This window comes from Caloenas nicobarica, chromosome 17 (genome assembly GCF_036013445.1).
Source record: "Caloenas nicobarica isolate bCalNic1 chromosome 17, bCalNic1.hap1, whole genome shotgun sequence".
Classification (NCBI taxonomy): domain Eukaryota; kingdom Metazoa; phylum Chordata; class Aves; order Columbiformes; family Columbidae; genus Caloenas; species Caloenas nicobarica.
The window spans coordinates 2,450,345-2,476,999 of record NC_088261.1 but is presented as its reverse complement, the minus strand read 5'-3'; the positions used below and the strand labels follow the sequence as shown (position 1 = coordinate 2,476,999).

At 45.9% G+C, this 26,655-nt stretch overlaps 1 protein-coding gene across 8 annotated transcripts in view; it reads right to left on the bottom strand.

Annotated features, from left to right (window-relative positions):
- BCAS3 (BCAS3 microtubule associated cell migration factor) overlaps positions 1-26,655 on the bottom strand; it is a 304,791-nt gene that overhangs the window by 10,845 nt on the left and 267,291 nt on the right. For 2 of the 8 annotated variants that reach the window (XM_065647149.1, XM_065647150.1), the window contains 2 exons: positions 10,869-11,036; positions 4,380-4,445 (listed from right to left, as the gene is read on the bottom strand). In XM_065647149.1, the coding sequence (XP_065503221.1) occupies positions 4,380-4,445; positions 10,869-11,036 (234 nt within the window). Of the gene's footprint in view, positions 1-2,850; positions 2,918-4,379; positions 4,446-10,821; positions 11,037-26,655 lie in introns of those variants that run through there. The other 6 variants (XM_065647152.1, XM_065647153.1, XM_065647157.1 and 3 more) reach the window with 5 other exon arrangements.

The following is a 26,655-nucleotide window of genomic DNA, read 5'->3' as shown; positions in this document are numbered from 1 at the left end:
GGCCGATACTAAGAAAGTCACTGACCACAGAAATAACAAATAAATACAAAAAATAAATAAAAAAGATGGTATTTTAGCTGCGGGGGTCTTCTTGGAAAATAGCATAAAATGCCTCTCATAGGAAAAGGCAGTGAACAGTTTATGTCCTAACAGCCATTCGACAGGGTGGGTGGCTTCCCGGCGTGTCAGGAGGTGACACACCAGCCGCCAGCATCAGGCCCTCCCAAAACCTGTCTCTTTTCACAGCAGCAAATGGTTCCTTAAAAAACTCACCCCCTTACCACCTATTTCTGTCTGCATGGAAAGCTAATTCCTTTCTCCCTGGGATGCCGGACGGGGTGCCTGCGGCGGGACTCGCCTCGGAGGCACCGCCGAGACTCCCAGCGATGCCCGAGGAACACGGAGCAAGGACGAAGAGCCAGATACTGCAGCGAAAGCACCGCCGCCGCCTCTGAAGCGACAGGAATGAAACGCAGAATGTAAACAACAGAAGCGAGGAAAAAGCTATTTACATTTTTCAGAAGTTTTGTTCTTCTTCTAAACTAGCTCACGCGCTACAAGCCTGTAATTACCGGTGATGTAATCCAAGAGAATCCAGCAGAAATACCGAAAAAAGCAGCCTGCTATCTTTTTGTCTTTGTGTTTTGCCTCAACATCTTTTCAATTCTTTGTGAACACACGGCACTATTTTGACAGAAAGAATATGGCCTTAGCGGTTTCAAGCACTTGCGTGAACCTCTGCGGGGGTTCTGAACACCTTCCCCTTCTGCTGGGGCAGAGGTTTCTCCATTTGCAAAATGCTTCCAACAGATTGGCCATTTTTCTTAGTGTTTTTTGTTTTTCTTTTTTTTTCTTTTTGTCAGCCAATTGTGCACACAACATTGAGCAATAATAAACAGAGGAGGATGAAAACTGCTGCAGCTTGAGAAGTAAGCTCAGGATATGACTCCTCCTCACCGGATGCCTGGAAGATGTCACTGAAGTTCTCTCTCCCTTAGTGCAACCCGCGTGGAGCCAATATGAACTCCCAGCAAAGTGCTTAAAAACCCATTATTTATAATAACTGTTAAATGATGAGACATTGTTTACCCAGATCGCAAGATAAATTCTCACTTACAGAATGCTTGCCTGACCGTTCTGAATGTCATCTGGTTTTTATTTAAATGCAAAATGTAATTAGGCTCCCAATAACACAGCAGAAGAATTCAATAAGATAGGGCTTTTCACTTACAGTTTAATATTAACATTTTCCCATAAATGTTAATGAATAAAAGTCTACTGTTTTATACATTATCCATGGTGGGGAGACAGCAGGCTAGGAATGGAAGGAAAGCTAATCTTTTCATACCACAAATTACAATATATACCTCAAGGAGAACTAACCGCTCCCGGCATTGCCGGGGACCCGGCGAATCCAGGGATTCTCCCTCCCCATCCATCAGGAAGATCCTTCCTCAGCCAAAATTCCTCCCTTTTTTTTTTTTTCCCCTTGTCCCCTCTCCCGACCCAGATTTCTGCCTGACCATCTCCACCAGACACACTACGAGCATCGGATAGTGAACAACATCGCCAAAGCCCTGATACTCTTGACTCCACGGTGGATAGCAGGGCTAGATTATCAGAAAAATCAGGTTACTGTTTGTCTGATATTCTCTTAGAGAAATGTGCGGGGGCGATGAGAGATGATAGCAGGGCTGCAAACTGCAGAACCATGATGGGAAACGATACGGCGTCCAAACGGGTGGGAGAAGACCCTTGGAGCTGGCGGAGGTGGCACTTTGGGGGCGCATCCAAGGCCTCCCGATGCCGGAGCGCGAGGAGCAGATCCCGCGGTGGAACATTTTCATTGTTTTAGCTTTTGACCTTCCATTTCTTGCTGGGGCTTTTGCTGTGTAAATGCCTATTTTGCTGTTTGGTGACTCATACCTCGTCGTATCTCTCTAACAAGAAGGGTCCATTTAACAGTTCGACTGCTTAGCGATTCATTGCATAAATGATTTTCCATTCTACAGCCTCCTCTCCGTTCTCCCCTGGTGAGGGCAATGCATAGTTTATAAGAGCTTTGCAACGACTTGGGCCATCACTCTTTCACAATCCAGGGAGCGGTAAACGCCCTCGCCATCAGCGTGATGTTATTGCTCTGCACGGGCAGGAATGGGAGCCGGCAAATTGGCCGCACGTCATTTTAAGATAACGAAAGGCTCAAACTTTCAAAGAGTCGATGCAAGATGCGCAGGAGATCTGCACTAGAGGGCAAGCGGAGACGGGAGCAGCGTGTCAGCCGAACGAACTCCAACAGCGGGACCCGGGGTGGCGGCACGTGGTGCCCTGTGCTGCGGTTTGCCCTTACCCTGAGGGTCCCAGGAGTCCCATAAGGCTGCCCGGGCATTTCAGGGTGCTCTGGCCTCCCCAGCGCTCGGACGGCAAAACTGGAGCCCAGCCTGAGGGGCACAAAGGCAGCGGCAGAGCTGAGCGGGGACTCGCGCCTTCCCCCAGCCAAGCCAGGCTTTAGGAGCCAGCGCCAGCCAAAGCTGCACACACCTAAAAGCACTCCCGTAAAAATCAGCAAAATACTGAAAGGCTCTCTGGGGCTGCCGGGCTGGGGAGGAGGGAGAGGAACTGTCTTGTCTTTATTCTGCTACCACCTCAGCAGCTGCAACAAGTTTTGGCTCACAAAACAGCTGTAAAAATACCAGTCCTGGTTCAAATGCTGGGAGGTGAGGGCTCTTAGTACTTACTAAGACAGATATGCTTGCCTTAAGTCATATCCTACATAAAAATACCATGCGAAGGCTCCTAAAAGGAATAACAAGGTAATTATAGAAAACTAGGGATGGAAAAATCCTGTAGTCTCCAAGTCTCCCGCGCCCTGGTCAGTGTGGGACCGCTCGGTGTGGGGCAGGCTTCAGAACTCAGGCTTTTAAATGGAAGATTTAATAAACACTGAGAAACATTTCTAAATATTTAGAAAACCCAAAATAACAGATTTCCAAGCCAAGCTGCACAAACAGAAAATGAATTTAGAAAACTGTTAAAAATCAACGGCTTTTGCATGCACCAAAATACCTTTCTTTGAATAGCAAGCATCACCTCGTGGGCATGATGCTGCAAGCAGAGCTGTAAGGATGCTCAGCCCTTTGCAGAATCAGGCCTGGACGAATACCTGCTGTGGCTTTCCTCTTGTTCCCCTTGAAATCAATAGCAGAAGCCTCAGTGATGCAAAAAGTTTAACGCTTTAGGAGGTGCTCAGCAAAACAGTCAAATGTGAGCAAAGCCAAGCTAGACAGAAGGGAGCTTTACATTCTCCTGTGAAATACTGGAGCATTGCACTAGGAAAATTAGTCTGCTTAACCATTAGGATGAAAAACCGCAAACCAAAGCAAACCAAACCAAAACCCAATGCAACGGCAAATCTCTAAGGAGAAAGGGAATTGTTTCTCTGTTAACTACTTTGAGACAAAGCACTGGAAGAAAAACGTCCAGTTCCAATAATGTCATAACCTGATTACAGCCTGCACAAAAGAGCTAAAACACTTGCAGAACAATGAGTAAGAAATTAAGTTTTAAATTGAGTGCTGGCCTTATCTTGTGTCACTTCTTTATATTCTAGTGGAAAGGACACCGCTGAGCTCATTTCATATCCAGCAGCGTGAGATGCCTGGATGCAGACATCATTTAGTCATCTCATATATGTTTCTCCCCATCTCTTTCTCCAGGAGGAATGACAAATCTAGAAATGTGACTGCACTTTGTTTTATTATGGTATTGATTTTTCTGCAAAGGGAAAGTGCATTTATCCCCCAGGTCTGTCTGCTGGCAAGAAAGGGTTAACAAAATGTTTATCACAAAGCTGGCTTCAGAGTTGAAAGTAATGTGATCAGTAATGAATTTTGTGTTACATTAGGTTGTATAAATGGACAGACAAGCGCAGACAACAAGTGGCCAGGAGTCGGGGCTAATCTAATGATGTAAAAATAGAGACAGCACCAATTATACTTGGGGCCAGCTCAGAGCTCCTGCAGGGACTGCAAATGAATAGGTACAAATCAAATTACTGACTAATAGACGCACTACAAGAGAGGGCAGTCAATGCTAAATACATTAGGGCCTTGTGACCTCTCTGCTCTGAACAGCAGAATCCTAAATTTGCCTTAAAAAAAAAATCAAAGAAACTCTTGTTCGTTTAAGGAGAGAAATAGAACAATGTTATTTGTGAAACGATTTGAGACACTGAGATATTTTTCGTTTTGTTCCCCTACAACCACGTTATGTACGTAAGTAAACCTCTGCAAGCTGACAGCGGGTTTGCTTTTAGAACAAGGAGAAATATTCTTTGTGCAAAAGTTAAGACCTGATAACAATACAGTTATGTTACATACCAAAACATTTCAAAGCCATGTGCCTCTTTGTGGTGATGTTTTTTACTGCTACTTCACCGGCTGTGTCTGTATCAAAAATAAAATATTTCTTAAAAAATTGATTTAATAATAAGAAAAAGAAAAGGAATCTCCCCACACCACAATTGATAATAAGAAAATGCAGTTGATCAACTTGTTATCAAATGGCAGAAAATCAGAGTTGTCTTATAGGATCAGTGCTCCTTTTAGACACATCAGCAGATTTTTTTTCTATAAACAGCAATAAACCCGAACTCACACCAGAACCATTTGTGGTATCAGCATTCATCCCCCCCAATGCCCACTCCCTTAAATAATGGACAACCTGGAAGAAATTCCATGAAAACCCCCCAGGGGCTGGTGGCGAGGTGGATCTGGAGACTGGGGAACGGTTGGGAAGTGACAAGCGGCTTTGGTGGCGGTGCCGGGGCTGCCCCAGGAGGACGAGCCCACGCTGAAGCCCCTGATGTCCCACACGGGGCAGCTGCACCGTTGTTGCATGTCGTACTTGAGAAATGACTCATAAAACCATGTTAAAATGCGTGCAATGCAAATGCTGCTCTTCTTCTCCAGCGCTTGCAAAAATGGTGGCCGCTACAGAGCCCTGAATTTTCGTTCCGTTTAAAAGAGTCTCATCCAAATAACCCTTTTGTAGAAGAACTGCACTGAGCTCTTAGACTTATTTGAGGGGGGTAATTTAATCTCTGACCCTGGGACGAATATTCTGAATGTTCAAAGGCTGCTTTTAGCATCAGTGTTATTTGATATGCCCGTGTGTTTGCTGCCCAAGCTGATTTTGCATTGAACCTATGGAGAAATCTCTTTGCAGAAACACTCAGCAGGGGGAAAATCGATTGCTGTGTATTCCTGGGTTCCTATATCCCACGTCCAAGTTAGGATTAAGACCAACTGAGGACAAGGAGGGGAAAAGTTGTCTTGGAAAAATTAAAAGGAAGAGAAAGGAAAGAGGAAGGGATGGAGAGGTACCAATCTAAGCTCTGACTCTCTGCAGGGCTAATCCTATTCCTGAAACTAAACGTACGGGTACATCTGTGTGCAGGTGGCTGCTCCTCTCTGAACACAGCTCGTGACCACAGACACCTTCTCTTTTGGAAGAGCTCCAGGACTGATGCTCCTTGCACGGGACCGGGGGCAGCAGCTCGCTGTCCTCCCCCCGGTACGCCGGGAAACCTGCGACTTCCCTTCTCCAAACCACAAATCTCACATCGAGATTTCAAAAACATCCCCCTGCAAAGCTCAAGGGTGTCAAGACCCGAGTTCGGCTCAGGCTGGTGCAACCAGACGGCTTCGGCTGGGGACCAGGATCCCAACGGCCACCATGGGATTCGTACGGGCTATTCCCTAGCAGCACGTCTAATTAGCTCCACTTACTTACATCCCATTAATCAGGTTAAAGAGTTTGCTTCAACATAGGAGCTTCCTTCATCGCATTATGAGTTTGTTCATGAAATTTGGAAGGAATCCAGGCGGTTTCTTGCGCAGGGCGCTCTGCGGTGTTTGCACCTCCCTGCTGTGCCATTGGCTTTCTGCGGGTGGTAGCTCACAGACTGGGAGTTTGGGAGGAAAATTAGCCATACCTTCTTTTTTTTTTTTTTTTTGTTTTTTAACTGGAATTTTAGAATGGTCTTTAAATACCTTGCTTTAAATTCTTCAAACCTTGCGGGTTGTATTGACCGTGATAGTGCCACACTTGCATCCTTCCCTGTCCAGACCTATAGCACTAGTTCTAAGATGCCAAATTTGGGGGGTGCTCTGCAGTTTTAATACGGGCTCTCACTGCAAGTTCATATGTGTTCCTGAGACAGGATGGACAGAGAAAGAAGCTACTTTGCTCCATAAACTGCAGTGTAAACTGAGCCATCATAGGGTACTGGATTTCATGCTGAATTTATAAAAATAAAAACAGGCTAAATGCCCACAAAAAGCAATTCTACTCTTGTATGTCCACAGAACAGTTCTGCCACTTGTAAAATGTTGCAGCAACGTGGATTTGGGTACGCTTTGTCAAAACACATTACATACAAATAGAAGTTCGAGATTCAGGCAGCCAAACAAGTTGTAAGAGAGAAGGCACAGCGAACGGGCGCGGACAGGAATCGCACACGGCAAACACAGCAAGCGCCGTCCCGCATCTCCAGAGCTGCCCGGCAGAAAAACCAGCGGCCTGACAGCGGCAGCAGCACATCCGTCACTAAGGAAAGTGACAAAATGACCCGAGCAGCGATGAACGCTTATTTTATATATCTCTCTTGGAAGCCTGTTGTGTTAAGTCTCCTGAAGAAGAGCTCTACCCTTCTGTCCCTGTGCTACGTGCTTTAGAGTAATAAACCCGAGAAGATGTGGAGAACGGGTTTTGATTTGGTAAATCACATGCAAGTTGAGCCTGAAGCTGTGCTGAGATTTATCATCCAGCCAAAGCTTTCACCCAGGTCGAGGGAGGGAGGAGAAGCTGGGATGAACCCCGGGCTGGGAAGATCTTTCCTCCTGGTGCTGCAGATGCGGAGCCGCATCATTTCAGAAATTTCAGAAAACATCCTGTCACTCAGACTGGTAAAGGCTTGGTCCCCTATTATAAACTGATTTTCCATATTATGCCTAGAGATGACCAAACCGCATTTGAAAGCTTACGAAATGTACTTGTGAAAGGAACACATAAATCAGAGGATTTACTGATTACAGTATTTTTAGAGGGAAAGACTTCTAGCCTGGTCTGGCAATTTCTGCATGTCCAGTTTGAGTGGAATATGGTCAGAGAGATCTGTCTCCTGGAAGCAGTTTCATAAATCACAATACTAGCTGCTTCTTTTTTATTTAATTGTTTGAGAACGCAATGTGAAGCTCCATCACACACTCAGAAACTATACTGCAAATGTAAATATTGTAGCTGCTTGAAAACAAAGCTTTACAAGCAGAAGAGGTCACTGACCACTAACATTTTGTGAGTAGAACTTATTTTTGACAGAAACTGAAACAGCAAAAATATATTTTTGCATCTTTGCCAATTTACGCCTTCTTTGGAATTAAATGTGTATCTAGGCTGACAGCTTATGTACAGCAGACTCCACTTAAGACAGACATGGGTCGTCTGGATAATTGGATAACAAGGAGAAAAGCTGGTTTCCCAATCAAGTCAACTAGCTGGATGACTGGAGTTATCGTTTAGGTCACAAGGAAAGTAGATTTTTGGGGGGTCATTTTCCAGATCTGGTTCTTCTCCCATCCGCTGTCCAACAGCCCTTGGCAACTAGTCAGAGATGGAAAAGACCTGTCAGGCCATCTAACTCCCCTTCCTTACGAATGCTGGATTATTCCTCATGTTTTTAGCATCCTCCAGTTTGATGTTTCCTGTATAACCAGCCTTTGGGTCATTTCTGCCTCTGCCGGGACCACTGAACCTGTGAGGTGTTGCTGACCCTGATTTGCAACGCAAGGGGGTGGGTAAGAAACAAAGACACTGGAAATAGCTCCTCCCCAAAGCGGTCTGTGTGCCGTGAGCACGCGTCCCCCCCACTACTGCAGCATAGCAGCCCTGATTACTAAATAAATCTACGTGTCAGCTATGTCCTAACAGTTAAGGCATTAAAAGAATCTATTTATCTCTTGCCATTAAGTGCATGTCAGGACCAGTTGAGAACTTGATAAAGTCTCACTGTCCACCCCATTGCCCATTTTGTCTTTGTCCACGCAGCGGACCTGAGCACCGCACATGCACGTATCTTCACATTCAGAGTTAGAAATTTTCATTAATTCGTGTTGCAGTTTGAATAAGACTTTGCAAGTTTCATTAAATCTCTGTAAAATGTATTTAAGGACTGAAGAGAATCCAAGGAGCACAAGCAGCAGCTCAAGGCACACATAACATAAAGGCATGCATAAGTTAAAATAAGTCATTTTAGGATTATTAGAAGGAGGTTTGTAACTTCCAACATTTTGAGTCTACTGCAGAAACACAAACCCCATCTTTGGAACCAGTACCAATATATAAATCAAACCACAACAAGCAAATGTATGGTTTCCTTTGCTGAACTCTTTGCTATCATTTCACTGAGGCGAGTGGGCAGAAGAGAATCCAAGCAAGGGAGAGCTGGGCTAGAAAACTGAACATTATTCAAAGATAATTCAGCTCAGCCTAGTTTTGGTAAGGTATCAGTGGTTTGGGGGAAGTGAAAACTACCCTACTTGTTACGAGCCAACAAAGACACCTCTTTTCTTTGAAGCAAGGGTAATGTACCTCCCACTGTATCTTTCCCCACTCATTTATTAACCAGCAGACAGACACCAGCACTTTACCATGCTCCCCAGCCTGACAAATGGCTGCTGGCAGCCCCGCACCGTGAACTCCCCAGGCAAGAGCAGCTTTCCAGGTATCCTCCGAGCAGGAGAGGACTTTTTATGGCCATCTGGTAAGAGGAACAGCTCAAGAGCTGTTAGGGGCTGGAAGTGGAAAGGGCAGGGGAGTTCACAGCCTTATCACCAGGTTCCCTCTGCTGCACTGAGTCACCACATGCCCAAATCCCGAGAGTAAAGCGTGTTAGTGACAGAGAGAATCCCACGATAGGCAGGAAAACACAGAGCAAAATGACAGAGAGAGGAAGGTAGTGGGACGGGGTGAGTTAATACTCATGCTGCTCACTGTTGCTGCTTACATTTGCTGCTTTGAGATGGCATCTGTCTTACACTCACTTTGAAGATTTATGTGTCTGGAGCAAAAGCAGGGAGAAATCTCTTTGGATGAATTTTAGCTCAGTGATAGCATCTCTATAAACAGTTCCTTTCTCTCTTTACACCTGCAGTACTGCGAGCCTAATCTTAGGGCAAGGCAGTTGGCACTCACTGCCATCAGCTGGGGTGGGTGAAAATGGAAGGAAAACTTAGACTGCTGGCTCTGACAAAGTTCTCGGTTTACAATATAATACAATGTGGAGTCTCCGGGGCAGTCAGCCACCTTACCCTGGCACATCTGGCTTCAGCTTTCAGGGAAGGTATTCCCCTCGCCTTTCCCCTAATGAAGGGGATACCGCCCCAAAGTTCACTCTGATCACAGTATGGGTCAACAGGGGATGAAACAGGTGCCTTTGTCCATTTTCATGGCCTGTTTTTCCACCTTCGCAGCCCTTTGCAGACATGAGCTGATTAAACTCCACACCAGCAATGTGAGGCATCTCCATCCTCATGGCAGCGATGGAGCACTGGAGTCGCGGGCACCTTAAGTGCCTCATCCAAGGCAACAAGCTGGTGAGAATTTGCACCAGATCTGTAACTGAGCCCCCCACTTAGTGTTCAGCCAACTCCTTCTGCTAATACCAAATCTCAAACTGTCCCGTGACTCCATCTTTTTCAACTCAAAGGATGGTTTGAAAGGTGACAAGTTGGGCTACGGAGGGGGTTTCTGCACCACTCAGCAGCTTGGTTATTGCTATTTGTACCTACAGACAAGGGCTTAAATCCTGCTTCTTTGCGGCCTCCTCGTCACCTCAGGCTGGTGACCTGCTGTGGGCTACGTCCCCAGCAGTGACCCACCTGCCGAGCAGGGGGACAAGTCCTGGGGGGAGAAACCCTGAGCCTCCTGCAGCTGGAGCAGCGCGGGGAGAGCCCAGAGCAGCACAAACCCCTCGGCAACTCGTGAGGGCAGCAGCAAAAAGAAGAGACAGCTCCTGCTCCCCACAGCTTCCTGGGATGGCCATCGCTTGGCACATCCACCTGTTTCTGCTGGAGCTTGTCCCCTTTTTCCTTCCCAGGCGAGCTGCCAGGAGAGTGACAAGCGAGCTGGCAGCTGATGTTTGAAGCCACCGTTACTATCAGCTGCTGGTCACAACACGAATGGTGCACGGATCAAAGACGGGCCCAGTCCTTTTACTAGAGGGTGTTTTTTAAAACAAGTCGAAATTAATGGAGATAATAAACCCGCAATAACTGTGCTTTAACGTTTCTGAGCATCTCCTATCGCTGGGCCCCTTCTGAGCAGCATAATCTCTGACGTGCCGTTCCATTTACTTAAACAGATGAGCTAATTTATCAATATAATGGACGCTGATGAAGATGGATTAATTTGGATTACAGAACCAACACTTCGCAGTGGCTCTATCCAGGACACAGAACGAGGATGTGTGTGATGATGACATTGTTTGGGCGAGGGCAGCGATGCGCACCGAGACTCGGGTGCTCCCGAGCTGGCAGGGCAGGGAGGACAGTCCTTGTCACAGCTACACAGTAAGAAAGCTTCAAGCACCGCTATTTTTCTTCGGGTTACTTTAGGCCTCTCAGATTAAGTTTATGCGATCCACCAATATTTTCTTTTTACAATGGACTTATCTCACGCTATGTAAAAAGTTAGCTAGTCAGAGAGGTAGCGTGCAGAGAAAAGGAAAAGCAAAACTTCAAAAAAAAAAGAAAAAAAAATCACCATTGGGTGAGATGTACGTGATCTCTGATCACACCTCTTCTTTGTACCTGTTCCTGAGCCCACTATGTCCCTGCTGGGAGACTCGCACATCGCGTCGGCCAGGCGCTCCCGCAGGCCCTCCTCGCTGGGCTCCATGGACGACATGTGGCGGAGACCGAAGTTCTCGGGCCAGCTCCCGCACACCTCCAGCAAGGTCACGCTCCGGTCGAAGGCACCTTCAACAAACAAACGGGACATGTTTGGGAGACCCTGGGACCAAACTGCTTCCAAACATATTATTTACTGCACTGGAAAGAAAGAAACCTTTGCGTTTTGAGTTCCTGAAAAGGTAATTTTAGCACGTTAGTGGAAACGGTGGTGTCAGTAGCACAGCAGGAGCAAACAGAGCCCTAAGTACTGAACAGCTTTGACCGAGCAGTTGTAAGCAAAAAGATTAAATTAAAAATACAGACCCAATTCTGGTCTCATATTAGCGAGAGTCAGTAAATCGGCGTAATGGCACTGATGGAAATGACAACAGAATCGGGAACGGTAATGTTAAAAAACTGGATGTATGTTACTAACTACACGTTAAACAACTAGAAATTACGTCTAAAGTTGATTTGTCTTTCCCTGGGCTGCTGTTGAGCACTCTTCCCCCCTCTCATCTTGGACAATAGAAAAAGTCATTTCGTCTTTGCTAATGGGCACAAATTGGAGCTAATATCCCTTTCTTGCTCTTGAGCAGAGAAGTGCACCAGTGTGGCAGACAGATGAGGGAAGGACGCCTTGCTTTCTGCCTCGTGTTCGAAGCACATCTAGGCAAGGAAAAAGTGAGCTCCTCTTGCAGTCTGGGATATCTGTGGATTTTCTCTGTCCCTGCACTGCGAAATTTTAGGTCAAACATGAGCTAACAGAGGCTCTTCCATCAGCAGCGCTTTCCTGAAGATGCTGGCTATTGTGACGGAGCGCACGTACCTACAAAAGATACTTAAAATAATTCCTTAACTTGCGGCTATTACCTCATTCGCAACAGGGTAGGCTGTTCTGCTGAATGCAAAGATTAGATTCTGAATTCAAGATCACTTCAAAGTACAAATTAAAATTATTCTACTTTATTATAGAGCAAGTCTTCTGCTCAGGCTTACTTAAATCATTCCCACTCGGAACAAGATTACAGTTATGCTTTGTTGCTTCAAGCACATACCATTTACTCAACTATTCGGTAACTGAATATACAGCATTTATTGTGCCTGGTTTCTGCCAGCCTACCGAGGGGAAAAAATGCAAATGCCAATGTTTCTCAAAGTTAAAAGTACATGAAACACGTCCTTGTTATCAGGCCTTTGGTTTTCCCCTTTGATCAGCCGTCAGAAACTATCTACACTTGTGGTCTGTGACTGTACAGCTTCACCGCACACCCCCCGCCACTGACAGGTGGTAATAGAAAGGGTGAGAGACCAAGCCCCGCGGCAGGCGTCCCTTCCTCTGATAACGTCCAAAGTACCGGGTGATAACCGTTCGTAAACACTCGGCCGGCCGGTTAATCCATACATCAGCAAAGAGGGGCAGATAATTTTGAACTCTAATGGCACGGACTAAAGCAGCGGGGCTGGCACGCAGGGATTTATATGGGCTGCAATGGTGACTCCTGGCTCCTGAATTTCATCGGCGCGCACGGCTTTGATTTATCTCCTCGCCTGGCTGCAGAGTAGATTCCTGGCACTAGAAAACCATCAACGCGAAAATGGACCTCTACAAAATGGGACCGTGGCTCTTATGTGATGCACACACTTGAACTCTGGATGAATCCCAGTTTAAACCGAGAGGAGGAATGACCAAATATTTTAACTTCTAATGGGTCTTTGGATTTATAAGGTTACTCCAGTCTACTAATTTGTTTTAAAGCAAGGGTTCTTGAAGCTTGTTTGAGAAAATGCAGCGAGGAGGCAAAGTAACTTCGATGATGTTTAAGTCTCTGCAACATTTCCCTATTGTCAGCTGTCCTAACTGCAGAGGGAAAAGCAACATTTGGTCTTTTTTTGAGGCTTCTTTTTTCAAGTCATCCTTCTGTGATTTCATCTGACCCTGAGACCCCCATGCCCTCCAAGACCCCAGTATTTCAGTTTTTTTGGATACGGCTGTTCATGTACCAGGGAGTTACTGGGGGGGCTGTTAAACTCGCATCCCAAAACCCCAGGGTGGCCGCGGGAGATGATGAAGCTCCCGCAGGTTTGCAGGGTTGTGCCAGAGATGAGAAATCTCTTCTTCGCTAGTGTCCGCCCTTATTCTGAAAGTGAGAAATGGGAGCGTTTCTGCTCCTATAAGCAGACATATGAATAATAAGGCAAATGGCTTTTGAAGCTCTGCCAAGACGCCTGTGTATGTGTACAGGGAGAAACTTCATAAAGCGCCGGGCTCTGGCTCCTGAGATACTTGAGTGAGAGCAAAGGAGACAAGTGCAGCGTTACCTCCGCAATCAGGGCCAAGAGCTGCCACAACTTCTTAGCAGCAACGTGTGAGGCTGCAAGTGTTAATGCAAATGCAGGTTGGAGGGATTAACTGCACAGAAAGTTTTCTTGTAAAAAAAAAAAAAACAACCCGTAAGGCTGGCGAAGCTCTAGTTTTATCTTTCCTCCCTTTTCACTCCTTCGCCGCGGTTGGAGCGCACGTCTGGCAATGGGACTCACGTCCAGGCATCCCGCTGTGATTCACCGCCCTGCCTGGGGGTGACGAGCTGGGGGACAGAGGAGCCCTGTGTCCCACCACCTGCTCTGCGCTGCCGTGGAGTCCACAAATTCCTCCTTATTTCAATACACACATTGATAAAATCGGTTGCACGTAAAGCCGAACACACAGATGTGCGACCGAGGTTACTCGTGGTGTGAGGGTAGAAGACGGGACTTCGCTTGAACAGGTAGGTCCCTTCCTACCATAGACCCCTGGCTCTGTCCCTCTTTGACATGAAAGAAAACTATTTCAGGAACAACGAGACCAATTATCATGGACCTTCCCCCCGTTCTTCTTGCTGTTGCATCACCAGACAGTAGATGTATCCAAGTAAAATCTTTTTTCAAGGCAGAATTAAGTCCTGGGTACTTTTACACCTTGGAAAATTCCTCTGTGAAGTGCATCAAATGGCAAATGAGCTGGTCACTCCCCAGGAGCCTTTGGGTGCTTTGTACATCGTTACCAACGGCACCGGAGCTAATGGCATTAAATGTACACTGATAGCAGCTCACCGTATCTCTGCTATTTATTAAATTGTAATCTCTTCCTGGCTGCCTTGCTCTCCCCTTTTCAATCCCAGTATCTCAGCTGATAACGTATCGAATTCCCCATCGTCGGCCAGAGAGGAGTTTACAAATAAACCTCCGTGGAGTGTCCTGCTGTCAAACTCCCTAAACCCACAGCCAGAACGCAACTGCAGGACCGAGGCGGACGAGAAAGCTCCTGCTGATTCAGAGGATTACTGAAGGGTGGAGAGAAGGCAGCTTCGTCCCGGCCGGTACCGACACGCCGCTGAAATCCTTCTGACACCAGTATCAGAGCTTGAGGTGCGAGGCCAAACCCTTCTGTCCACCAGACCCGACACAGCTTTGGCGGTGGAACAGGTTCCACCTAAAAGGAGCAATTCATTTAGAAATCACACGATAAAAGAAGCAAATGAGGTATTATTTTAGCCGAGCAATTACTAGTGAAATCCTGGTGAAACCTCATTAAATCACTAAAAAAAAATCCCGTTGACTTAAAATTGGGTCGGTATTTCATCCTATCCTGTGGTGCTTTCAAGCCAGCAGAATGTTTCCTTCTCCCCTTATTTACTGAAGATGAAACTGGGTGGAAATTAAGACCATCAGCCTCCTTTGTGTGATGCCCAAGCACCATCCCAGATCCCCTGCGCTACAAATAAACACCAACCCCAAATCAAACCAAACGGAACAAGCAGAAATTTTGGCTTGAACGTTGAGGTCGGAAGTGCTTTGTTTTGCAGTTCCAGCGTGTTTAGCTTTACACTGCCCCAAACACTCCAAGCTAATTCTGCTCTACAGACAGGATTTTCCCATTAAAACTTTAATTTTCTCCTGATACCAATCTCCCACTTCTGTCCTTCCACTGACATCTGCCTCCCAACGAGAACTGCCCTTTACTCATGCAGAATCAGGCCCCCCATCTTTCCGCTTAACATTTCTCGTATTTTATTAATGGCAAAGGCTTCTGTTATTACTCATACCAAATTACCTTACTTAGAAGCACAGGATTTGTCTTTTGCATTGCAATTGTTTCAAGGCTTTTAATATAAAAGGAAAATAAATTCTACGGAAAGGGAAAAAAAAAATCCCAAACCTGGGAAACATCCTTTCATTTCACAGTTAGTCCTACCAACAAATGACCGAGAAAACTGGAGCAGCTTATTTTCTTCTCTGAAACCTCTAGTAGTAAAAAGTATTTTTACAAAATATTTTAATGCTTCTACTGTGTTATTTTTCTAAGTCAAAATAGCTAAGCTAAATCTTTCACCATAGCCCTTTAATTCGAAAGCCAGGGGAAATTTTTTTCATTAAACCTCTGGACGGCTTTGTTTAAAATATGAAATCAAGTAGCTCCATTTCCTGTCTTCTAAGGAACAGTAAATCAAAAAGAGCGAGTTCTCCAAAAATACAGTAATGGTTCTATTAAAGAGCTTGACAGTTTTGAGCCTCACCTTGCATATTGCAACATACGTGCGAGCAAAAATAACAGAGTAAATAGGAGAGGAAATGACCTGCCAATTTTAACCGATAAAAGATGCATCCTTCTCGTGAACGGGATGGGGTGCGACCCCTGGGGACGGCAGACCCTGGGGTGCGACTGAGACGGTCTCGGAGGGAGAGGAGAGGCTGCCAGGCTGCCCATCGCCAAGCCCCGGCCTTTTCTGGCCCCTTCAGAAGCCGGAGGGGACTTTGAAGTGAGTCCCGACCCGCTCGGCCCCGGACACACCGGTAACCGCAGCCCGAGCGTGACGGAGCTGCCCAGAAATCCTCAGCCGGGAGCGAGAACCCCACGGGCGTGTGAGGAACCAGCCCATGGAAATTCCTTCCCCAAAGCGGTGAGTCAAATTGTAACATACCCCTTTTAAATATTAATGGTTGAACTTTCCTACGGGCTTTGCCAACTCGCTCCCGTGCCATGAGTTTGTTGTTGCAGGGGGAATGCCACAGAGCAGCGGCTCTCGGGGCTGGAACGGGGACCTGTGCAAACGCCTTATGGAAGCGGCGTCTCCCCGACCTGCCCCGTATCTGACTGTGGAACACGTGCCTGTGCTCGGCGGCACGTGCTGCCGATCCCTCCCCGCGGCACGTGCACGTCCGCTTATGTCTGACGGGATTTGCAACAGCTCACCTCCGCGTACGGCCGCTAAATCAAGGTGTGAACGTTAATTATTGCCTTCGGAAACGACGGCAGGGGCTGCAGCCTTTGCGAGTGACTCTCTTTCCCTGTCATCTTCCCTCCCACGGAGTTTCTTTTTTTCCAGAATCGCTCACAGTTCTGCTATAAACAGGACATTACTCACCAGCTCTGTATCCTGTGAGTGCATTTAATTAATGGAGACTTCAGCCGGGGTGCCCGGGCCCACAGGCAACGAACACTTTCAAATCCCTTCGAACTTTTGGCTAAGCGAGGCTGAGAGGTCCCTGCGTCCCTCCGCAGCGCTACGGACTTGTAAACAAAAATACTGTTTATTCCTTTGTCGTTATTTCTAACCGAGTTTTAAGCAAACAGGCAGCTGCCGGGAGGAGCGGGCCCGGTGGCGGGGTGGCCCTGGCAGCCCTGCGGCCGGCGGCTCGGCGAGGACGAAGGCCGACGGTCAAGGAGGAGGTCGCCACCATCGCCCACATCGGATGTGGCAGCGGCCACGCGGTCCCGCTGCCCGGCTCGGGACGACGGCCAAGGCAACGTTAAGGATGACAGCGGTGCCGGACGATCTCGCCCTCCTCCTCCTCCGGCCCCGCACAAGGGGTTAACCGCGAGCTCAGGAGAAGCGTTTCGGATGATTAGGAACACAGCCAGCACTCGCAGCCATCGTGAAGGCTTTCAAATGTGAGCTAGGCTGCAATTTTCAGAGCTGGAGCAGCGAGATATTTTTATAAATACATAAATCTTTTCAAGGAAAAACAAATACAGAGGAAAGAATGTAAACATTATTGTAAAATGCATAATAAAAGGTCTGTTGTTTGTTAATTTTGCTCCTTATTATCCAGTCTATCTGCACCACCGATGCTGAAACGTGCCTTTTTTTTTTTTTTTTTAACTCCCTTATTCATTTAAAAATAGTTTCCTGCATGTTATATGAATAAGCAAAACCTAAGGTCCTAAATCCAGGAGAACTTTGAAGTATGAAACCCATGGTCTATGGGAACTATGTTTTCATTAATCAAAGTAGATGTTTCTAAAGCCATCAGATTTATCATGACTGGATTTCATATGTGAAACCCAATATACACACAGACATACACTGCTTGTCCTTTTGGATTAGCTCTGACCTTTTACTCTCCTTTCTGAAGGATCTGCCTTTCCTCAGCGCGGGGCTGCCCTGTTTTACCGCGGCATCAGCCAAAAGAGCCTTGACAAAGTACGTTTTCAACTCTCCGCTCTCTGCGCCTGAGTACGAGCCTGGGTTAAGGTCAAAACATAAATGATTAAGTACATTTATTAAACCCTGCCTTTCCCTTGAATGCTCCCTGCGACTGCTATTTGCCATCCAAACCGCGGTTTCACGCTGGCCCGCTGGTAATACACCTGGTCACCAAACGAGGGACCCGAGCGTCACCACAGCTCCGACGCCGAGCCCTGGGCTGGCAAAAGCTGAAGGAATCCCCCCAAAACCCCCCGAGCATCGCCGAGCGCTCCGGCAGCCCCGGCCCAGCTCCTGGCTTCCCCGGAGCGCAGAGGTTAGCGAAAGGACACGGGAGAGAGACGGGATCGTTTAAAAAGCGGAGGCAGGACATGACATCCATCCAAAGCAGGACTCGAAACGATAAAACGCAAAAAAATCTGCGTTTGGTGTCACTGGGGAAATTTATGCGGCGGTTTTGCAGTACCAGAAGCGCCAGGACTTTGTCATCTTGCTTTAAAGAGTAACGAAGGGGCTGGGGCGAGCGCGGGCTCTGCTGCGGGCACCGGCGGGGAAGGTGCAGCCATTTACAGACCAAGGAACGCAGGTCGTTGAAAAATAAGATAATTGTATTTGTTCTCTTTTTGCAATACTGGATGCAATTTATTTAGCGGTCTAAAAGCAAAGAGAGGTGGAAACTACAGTATAACTGGATGCTGTTATGATTTTAAAAACAAAATACCCCCTCATAATAAAATTAATTTCCAAGAAAAAAAATGTTTTCCCCCCTTGAATAGTAAGATTCTTGCATATTTTAACTCTTTACAGCTTTGCTGTATCAGAACGCCTGGAAAAAATCAGCAATGCTACGATCAGCCCCAAACCCCCTTAGAGATTAACATTTCTTTACATTTAATCCTGACATAAAGTGGAGTGTCCTGAAGAACAGAGGTGTCTGCACAAGCCGGGGTGGGTGTGTGTTACCAGGAACGATTCTGCACGGCAGAAACTTCACCTGATGTTTCTTTCAACCTCTAGGTCTGGAAATTTCATTAAAAAAGGATTCGCAAAAGATCTTCAGCACTTTTTAGTTTTTGCAAGGTTGGAAATGTTTTCCTGTGGTATTCACATACTTATAATTCTCAGTCCTGGTTAAAATTAGAAAATCCAGTAACTTTTTTTTTTCCCTTGTAGAGTTTCCCACTCTCTGAAGATCTACGACTTAGTTAAGCTTGCAATAAGATGATTATTGAGATTTTCAACAATGCCTAGGAAATTTAAACACACAGCGTATTCCATTAAATCTCAGTGGAGACTTTTTTAGATGAGTCTTTATTTTGCTTCCCTTCTCATCTGAATAAAAGCTGTGATTTTACGATGCTGAAGCCTTTGTATTGGCTGCACTGGGAAAAGCTGCGTAAGATGCAGGAAAGATACATCTGGTATTTCTGTGACACTAAATAATGACGCTTATTTGTTTAAATGCCAAGCCATTTCTGGACTCTTTGGAAGAGGTTTGCAGGCATTCCCTGCCTCAGCGAGCTCACTTTGCGAGCTAGAAATATGCCAATTCCACTGGAGAGGCTTGAATAATATATTGCTTCCCTTAAGAAAACAGCAAGATTTATCTTGCTTATTATCAATCTCATGGCATGTGCAAATGCACATATATACATACACACATGTACAAAGGACACATAATGGATTATAAAAGGCTCATATTTACCCGCAAGTAAGGAAAGATCTGACAACTCATCGGGGTTTTCTGGATAACTAAGATCTTATGTTACACTTTGAGACACGAGTGTGGATTTGTCATATTGCTGGAGAATTAGTGGTAACCGTCTGAGCCAAGGAATTTAATTCTGATTGTTTCACTTGAATTAAAAAAATCTTAGCGTTGAAAAAACATTGGAACCGTGCTATATACTAATATATCACTCAAATTGTAATAGGAGACTTCTTCTTGTGTAATAGAGAGTGTAATGCTTGGAAAGGCCAAGTTCACTGTGGGTACAGATCCTCCGCAGCTGAATTGCAGGGAATATTGCGTATTAAACCTGCTCCAAAGGAGGGGTGAACGCTTCCCCATCCCAGACCCCAGACTTCTGCTGGGCTTTGGGTCATTTCTTCTTTACAAGTAACGTGCACACAGAGAAATGTTCACAAACAAGGGGAGATAAAGGGGCGGTTTCTTGTCGGCCAGGAGAAGGTTTGCAGAAGAGAATCTGCAGGAAAGCGGCTGAGCAACCATCGAAGCTCCGGAAATGAGAAATTTGGTTTATATCACTAGCAACCAGTTAAGACTGAAACCGAAATATTTTTTTGCATTATAAGAGCAAATATTTCTCTGGTCTCATGTCACCTTTTCCAGATGAACCGTTTCACAACCCAGCTGACATATAAACAGAAACCAAAATATTTTCCCAAGGTGCATCACTAATCCCACTCGAGGCCTCTAACTTGTAATTTATTTGTGTTACCTCACTATGAGATAATGTACGCATCGCTTCCAAGCTACTGTCTAGTAAGTACTTGTACACAGGATAAATAAATCTCACTTGCAAATATGAGGCACCCTCTGGGTGTTTGGGAGGAGCTTGGAGGCTTCTGACACTTTCTGTAGCAAATCTCACCGTGTTAACATTCAATTTATTAGGGTTATATCTAAGAATATGTGCACAGCCTGCTGTAATCACAACTTCTTTACAAGTATTTTAAAAAATATTTCACAAACAGCATGAGATGGATTCAGGTTATTAAACCAGAGTGACGGAAATGTTTGTGTTCGGGGCAGCTGAGCAGCTGCTCTGTAGATCCAGCACCATTAACGTCAGGAACTGGTTTGGAAACTCCTGATACTTATTAATTAAGTGACCAAGATCAGGGAAGAGAGATTGCAAAACACACCTAGAAGGCCCAACTCCTAGCCACGGCAAAACAAGTTATTGGTGCTGATATAAAGAGCTTTATTGCTTACACCACGGAGGAGCTGGAACATCACGGTTTAGGTAACTCACCCAAGGTCACTGGGCGAGTCTGTGCCAGGGCTGTCCAGAAAGAAATCTCCTGCCTGAGGACAACCCAGTGCGATGTCACATCTGCTTAGAAAACACGAAGGGACTTCCAGAGCCACCGAGCCCTGCCCGGCCAGGCGGCAGGTCCCAGGTACCTTCCCATCAGCTCTGGGCCCTTTGGAAATCGCTCACTCCAAGTCTCTGGATCCCTCCAAGAAAACCAGGAAAACGCGTTTCTTTAAGGACTACAGGGAAAATGTGAAATTTTATGTTCAGAAAACAATAAAAAAAACCCCAACCCTTCGACTTGTTTCCTTGTAAGCCTTCCAAGCCCGGGAAGAGAAATTCTTTTGGCCCGATTCTGAATTCATGAAAAGCACGTGCCAAGTTGCACGACCTGGTTATCCGAGCTCCAGCAAGGACCGGACCTACAGAGCACTGAGATCTCTGCTCCCAAGCCAGCTTAAGCATACACTTAATTTTAAGCATGCAAACAGCTATGGAGGCTTCAACGGTAGTGTACATATGTTGAAAGTTAAGAGTGTGCTTAAGTGTGCTACTGGCGCGCGGCCAGAGCACTTGGAGACTCGTCGTACGCAGGTCTGATCTTCTCACAAACCTTGTCCAGGGGATTTCAGCCCAGCCAGGCAGGACCCAGCTGCTCGGGAGCCAGCAGACCCGTCCTCGCTGTCTGAAGTTTTCCTCTGCACACATTGAGGAGGTTTTGCCCTTGTCACTTATATTATCCATCAGACATCTGGTGGCTGGATAAGGCAGAGCGACGTTGCAAGGTGAGATGATGGAGTGAAAAAATTATTGCAGCTGGCATGTCCTAGCCTAAGGCTTTCGGTCATTTAACTCATCTCGCTCTCATCCTCAGCAAAGACAGTACTCAAAGGGCAGGAGATTTACCCTTCTACATGCCTCATGTTTGCACTTGGCAATTTGCAGTAACAACTCCAAATGCAAACAGGAGTTGGGCAACGACGCCTCAGCGTTTACGGCTAAAAGCAAAGCTTTCAGCAATAAGCAAGAACTACTTAAAAAAAGTCATACAAGGACTTCTAGAGCCATGAGTAACACTACCACTTTTTTACTTGACAACAGCGCTCTGACCTCGGTGTTACAGAAATCACAAACGGTGACTAGAAGGGTGAGCCTATAGGGCATTATTCTTACAGGGAAAATTCAAGTCTTTCTTACTAATGTCCTTGGATGACGGAAATGGGAGTTTCTCCCTGACAGCTTCCCCAGGAGGGCCCGATTCAGCCCCCCAGCTCTGCGCACGCTTTGTAGCCCCCTCTAAATCCACTTCATAGCACCAAATGCCTTAAGCACCGCAGCAAACATGGGACCACTCACGCCAGGGATGAAGGAAAACCCGTCTCTCCCCAGGGACCCCGGCATCCGAAACCTGGTACCGGTACCGTGACCTTCTGGGTTGCAAAACCAAAATCCTCCTGGGCAACCAGCTTTACCCCATGTGAAGAGTTTCATGACCAGAATGACCCTGCTTGCCAAGGCAAGATGGATTCTGAGAGCCGCAGACTACCCTTCTTGTGGACAATAAATATGCCACTTAAATCATAGCTTGTACATATTTAAAAGGATAAACCTGCTACTAATAACTACGAATCAAATGAGAAGATTCCAATTTTTATGCCAGAAAGCTAACAAAAAATCTTCAGTGTGTTATAAACAAGTATCTATCATTATAAACTAAGTTCAGCATGTAAAAATCCGAAGATGGAGTTTATGGTCTTTAATGGCTGAGAAATGACAAGTGTGTTTGGTTGAAAAGGATTGTAGCAAGAAGTAGTTCTGTACAAGAACCAAAACCGGTCTTAAAAAAAGAAAATCACTGCTGACAGTTTTACAGTAGAATTAAGCTGCTGTGAACTCTCAGAAGGGGGGCTAATCACAAGTTTCTGGAGAATTTAATATGGGAAAGAAATCTGATTATTAGGGAGAATCCTGGAGCTTCGGCAGAAGCTGATCCTACACCTTTTCCCGTCTGAAATGATGGGTGAAGCTACTGGTGTTTCGCAGAAGGAATGGCTTTCGGACGCTCCCCCTTTTGCCAGCAGTGATGACGTGTGAGCCCATCGGAGCAACCGCGGTTCCGACCTTGCGTCCCAACAATCCTCCCATCACACGAAGCCACCTACGAGCACGCTCGGCACAAAGTGTCAGGAGGGAAAAAAACTTGCTTTAAAATAAAACCAGAGAGAAGCAAATCCAAGGAGGTGAGCAAGCAGGTGTCAGGTACGGGCTAATGAAGATACGAGAGGGATGCGCCGGTTCTATTGATGTGGCTGTGTAAATACAAGTGGAAGTATTTCCTACAGTGGGCAAGCTCAAAGGTGGAAGCTGTCCAAGGGGAATCTCTCAAAAACCCTAGAGAGCAGCAAAAAATGTGACAAAAAAACTTGCCAAATGTTTTAGTGCTCTGCTGAAAGATCAAGGTGAAGGGAGCCTCTGCGCTGGGAGCCTTGGAACCAAGACAGAATTTCCTGGAACAGAGCACGTAACTGTGCAAACATCAACCCATCATCTCAGCTGTGAACTGAAGAAATAACAATAATAATTTCAGAGACAAAAGAAAAAGGAAAGGGGGAGAAATGAAGTAAAATCTTTTGCTAGTTCCAGATATGCTGATCTCCCTATCTGCAGATTAATTTACATCAAGGAAAGAGAAAACCAAGTGGGACACGAGATGAACCAAAGAAAATATTCTAAGTACAATAAGTGACCAGACTAGAGACGTATCCTGGGAGAAGTAACTTTTTCTAAGCACACAAGTTATTACCTTTGATACATTAAAAGGTCAACAGAGGCACGAGCGGTTTCATATACGGAGAACAGATTCAAAAGGTATGTTGGGGCACGTTCAAAGCAGCGAGGGAAACGGCGCAGCTCTGGTGTCCATCAAGCCATGTTTATTGATGTTCTTGCGAGCTGAGGCAAGGTTTGGGAACACGGATCATAACACCCTTTTTATATCCTATAAAAGTACACTGGGAAGTGATGAGAAATGGGGATTATTGAGTTGTGCCAAGCAAGTCCGTTATAAAGAAGGAGTGTGCTTTTTCGCGAGGCTTTTTACAACACAGAGAGTTAAGTCTTTTCTTGCTGTGAAAAAAATTGGGAACCCTCCAAAGCATATGTTTCACAAATCTCCAAAAAAGTGGAAAACAAGATTCCGAGAGGAGAAGTGCAGGAAGTGCAACGTGAGAACAGAAGTTCAGGACGAGCTCCCTGCGTGTCCTGCGTTGGGGACAGTCGGGCAGGGACCAGCCCAGGACCTCTGGGCTCTGCGCCGGGGCTCCATCCTCAAACCCTGTGCCTCATACCTGATCTTAGGAGAGGACCTGGGGCTGCACTGGAAGCTGCTTATCCTACCTGCAATCGCTGCGGCTTTTGTTTAATTGCATTCAAAACAGGAGGCGAAAATAGTGATGTTTAAGATCACCTGCATTTTCTGCTTAACTGAGCAGAGAACTGCCTCCTCGTTGCAAGGTGGAGAATTAGCATCTTAGCACCTTGTTTCTCCAAGACATTTGACCTTTGTAGCTCTACAAACTGAGCCGTTGGCTAATTTTCACCTAGTTGGACACCGTTCGGAAACTACTGAAGAAGAAGGATACGTTGGAGGTGTTTTGGTGAAATATTTAAACTGGAGCTGCCACCGAACTGAAGGCACCTTGTCCCCAGAGCCCCTGAGTCCTGCCAGGGCACAGCAAAGACCTGGAGATGATAAAGAACTCAAGTGCATAATTCAGTCTTTTTCACGTCAAATTTGAAAGTCAGCCCCAAATCCATGCCCGTACCTAAACGTACTGGTTGATCAGGTGGGACAAGGGAAAGCATCACCTAAGAGTAACATCGGTATGATATTCTTTGGGTAGATGCAAGAAAAGCTGCAAGGATTTCCTTCCTGAAATTATTTCCAATGAACTCTGAATGCTGTGGAAACCACAGCAAACGGAGACAGTAAAATAACCCTCCAGCTTCACGTACGAGTCTCGTTGATCCCACTCTGCCCAGCCCAGTGAAGTCATCTGTCCATCTTATGCCTGAGATTCTCCACCTGTGCAATAGGCACGAAAGACAATACAGCTACTTCCCTCCAGTTTTCCAAAAATAAATACCTGGGAACGCTCCGAGGTCTCAGTAGCAAGGCAGTGCACATCGCTGCTCACAAAAGACCCCCTGTAGCTAACAATATGACTTCGGAACACCTCGAAAATCGAAACCAGATGAGTGCTGTGCCCAACTACATCAAAAAGCTGCCGTTTTCCAAACCATCCTGTTGTTAGGTCAGAAAGCCTGCGAGGTCTCAGCTTCTGCGGGCTGTAGCATCAAAAGCTTCAGGCAGGTTTAGAAAACCCACCCTAATACTCACAGCAGTGAAGACAAACAGCCAAAGCCGAACTGGCAATCTCACTGTTCGTGAAGAATGAAATTCACCTCTGTGTCCAGAGCAGGCGAGGCCAATATACCATTTAGGACCCATTTTCAGGGCTTAATAAAGACTTAAGTGGTGCACAGACCTCGGGCCAGCCTTCGGCACGGGAAGGAATTTTCCTCGTAATAAACTAGCAAGAGTCCATAGAGCAAATTTCTGCAGGACCCGTGACAGGATGACAGCTACAGAAACATAATCATCCAGCAGACTTGTAACCACCGAGTGCACCTACCCTTCTCATATAAATAACAGGTCCAAGACAAAGGAGCTGGAAATTAGATGCTTGTGGTGAACTGCAGAGAGCCAGAGACCTTATGAGATACCCAGTACTTACATCTACACTTAATTAGGAGTGAAACTGCAGACACGAGACCTCGACATGTGGTATTCACATGTGGGCTCAAAAAATACTGTCAAAGCCGTTTTTCTTCTGGTTAAAACGTGGAAGATCTGATGCAGAGGGCAAGTGTGGAGATGCCTGGTGGCCAAGCCCAGCTGTGTAATGACCCACCAGGCTCCACCAGCTCCCGCGCCGATGCCGAGTTTTGCCCTCGCACCCCATGCGAGCCAGAGAGGTCTGAGCTGTCAGTTGTACGTACTGATTGAGCGGCTAAAGCTAAACAAGAAGAAATCTGAAATTCAGGTGTTAGTGTCAAAACTAATAGGAAACAGGATGCAGCTACAATGCAAATGCGGGGGTCCAAATTCTGGTCTCCGTTACGACCCAGCGAGTCCAATATCAGCACAGGAAAAATGCATTCTGTTGTACATTAATGGAGAATTTTGTCTCATGGACTTAAAAATAAACTTGTAACTTTTTTTGACCCTGTGTAAAATCCCAGCAAGATTTTCTCCCAGAATAGGCAAAGGACGAAATTGCTTCTTGCCCTGATATTCCTTCAGAAATGCCTACCACAGAGTCAGGGTCTCCTGGTGAAATCCCAGTTCCACCAAAACCAATGGGAGTTTTGCCAAGGCATTCAGTGAGGGCAGGATTTCACCCCAAATCCTTAAAGGGATATAATCTTCTGAAGAGAAAAATACGCTAAAACACAAAGGAATTCTCTTCTATAGATATTATAAACAGATTTTAAAGAAGGTATCTAACTTAATTAAGAGTGCAAATACGTGGATGTCACCTTCACGTTGTGTACGAACAATTAATCACGACACATTTCTACAACACTGTCGTGAGCTGGACCAGCTCTCTGCGAACAAACCCAGAGACATCTGCAAATCGGATTTAAATTTTTTTTTTTTTTTTAAATAACAAAATGATTAAAAGTTGAAGAAACACTTCCATATGGAAGAATCTTACCCCAACAGGTCACCACAAAGACACTTCAAACACAATAAAACAGGAAGCGCTAAAAAAAGCATAGCAGCTCACAAAAACCCCCACAACCTTTTCCACAGAAAAAATACATGTCACCCTGGGTAGAAAAACCATTTGGCAGTGTAACGTGTCTTTAATCTGCTCAATTTGCTTATTATAGTAAAGGGTTAGAGGAATTTTCAAGCAGTGGCCAAAAATACTACAATGATATCCTCCCCTCGAAAAGTAAACTTACTTAAAGTGAATTAACTTCTTCAACTTGAATATTTCAAAGCTGAAAGTACCTCCACTGAAAAAAAAAGACAGAAAGGAAAAAAAAGAAAAGCTCCTGCCCATGAAGGACGGTTTAAGTGTTCAAACCCAGCAGAGGCTCCTGCTCTGCTGCCCAGCGAGGGGAGCAGCAAACACCCCGCTGAGCTTTTTACACGCCTCTTATTGC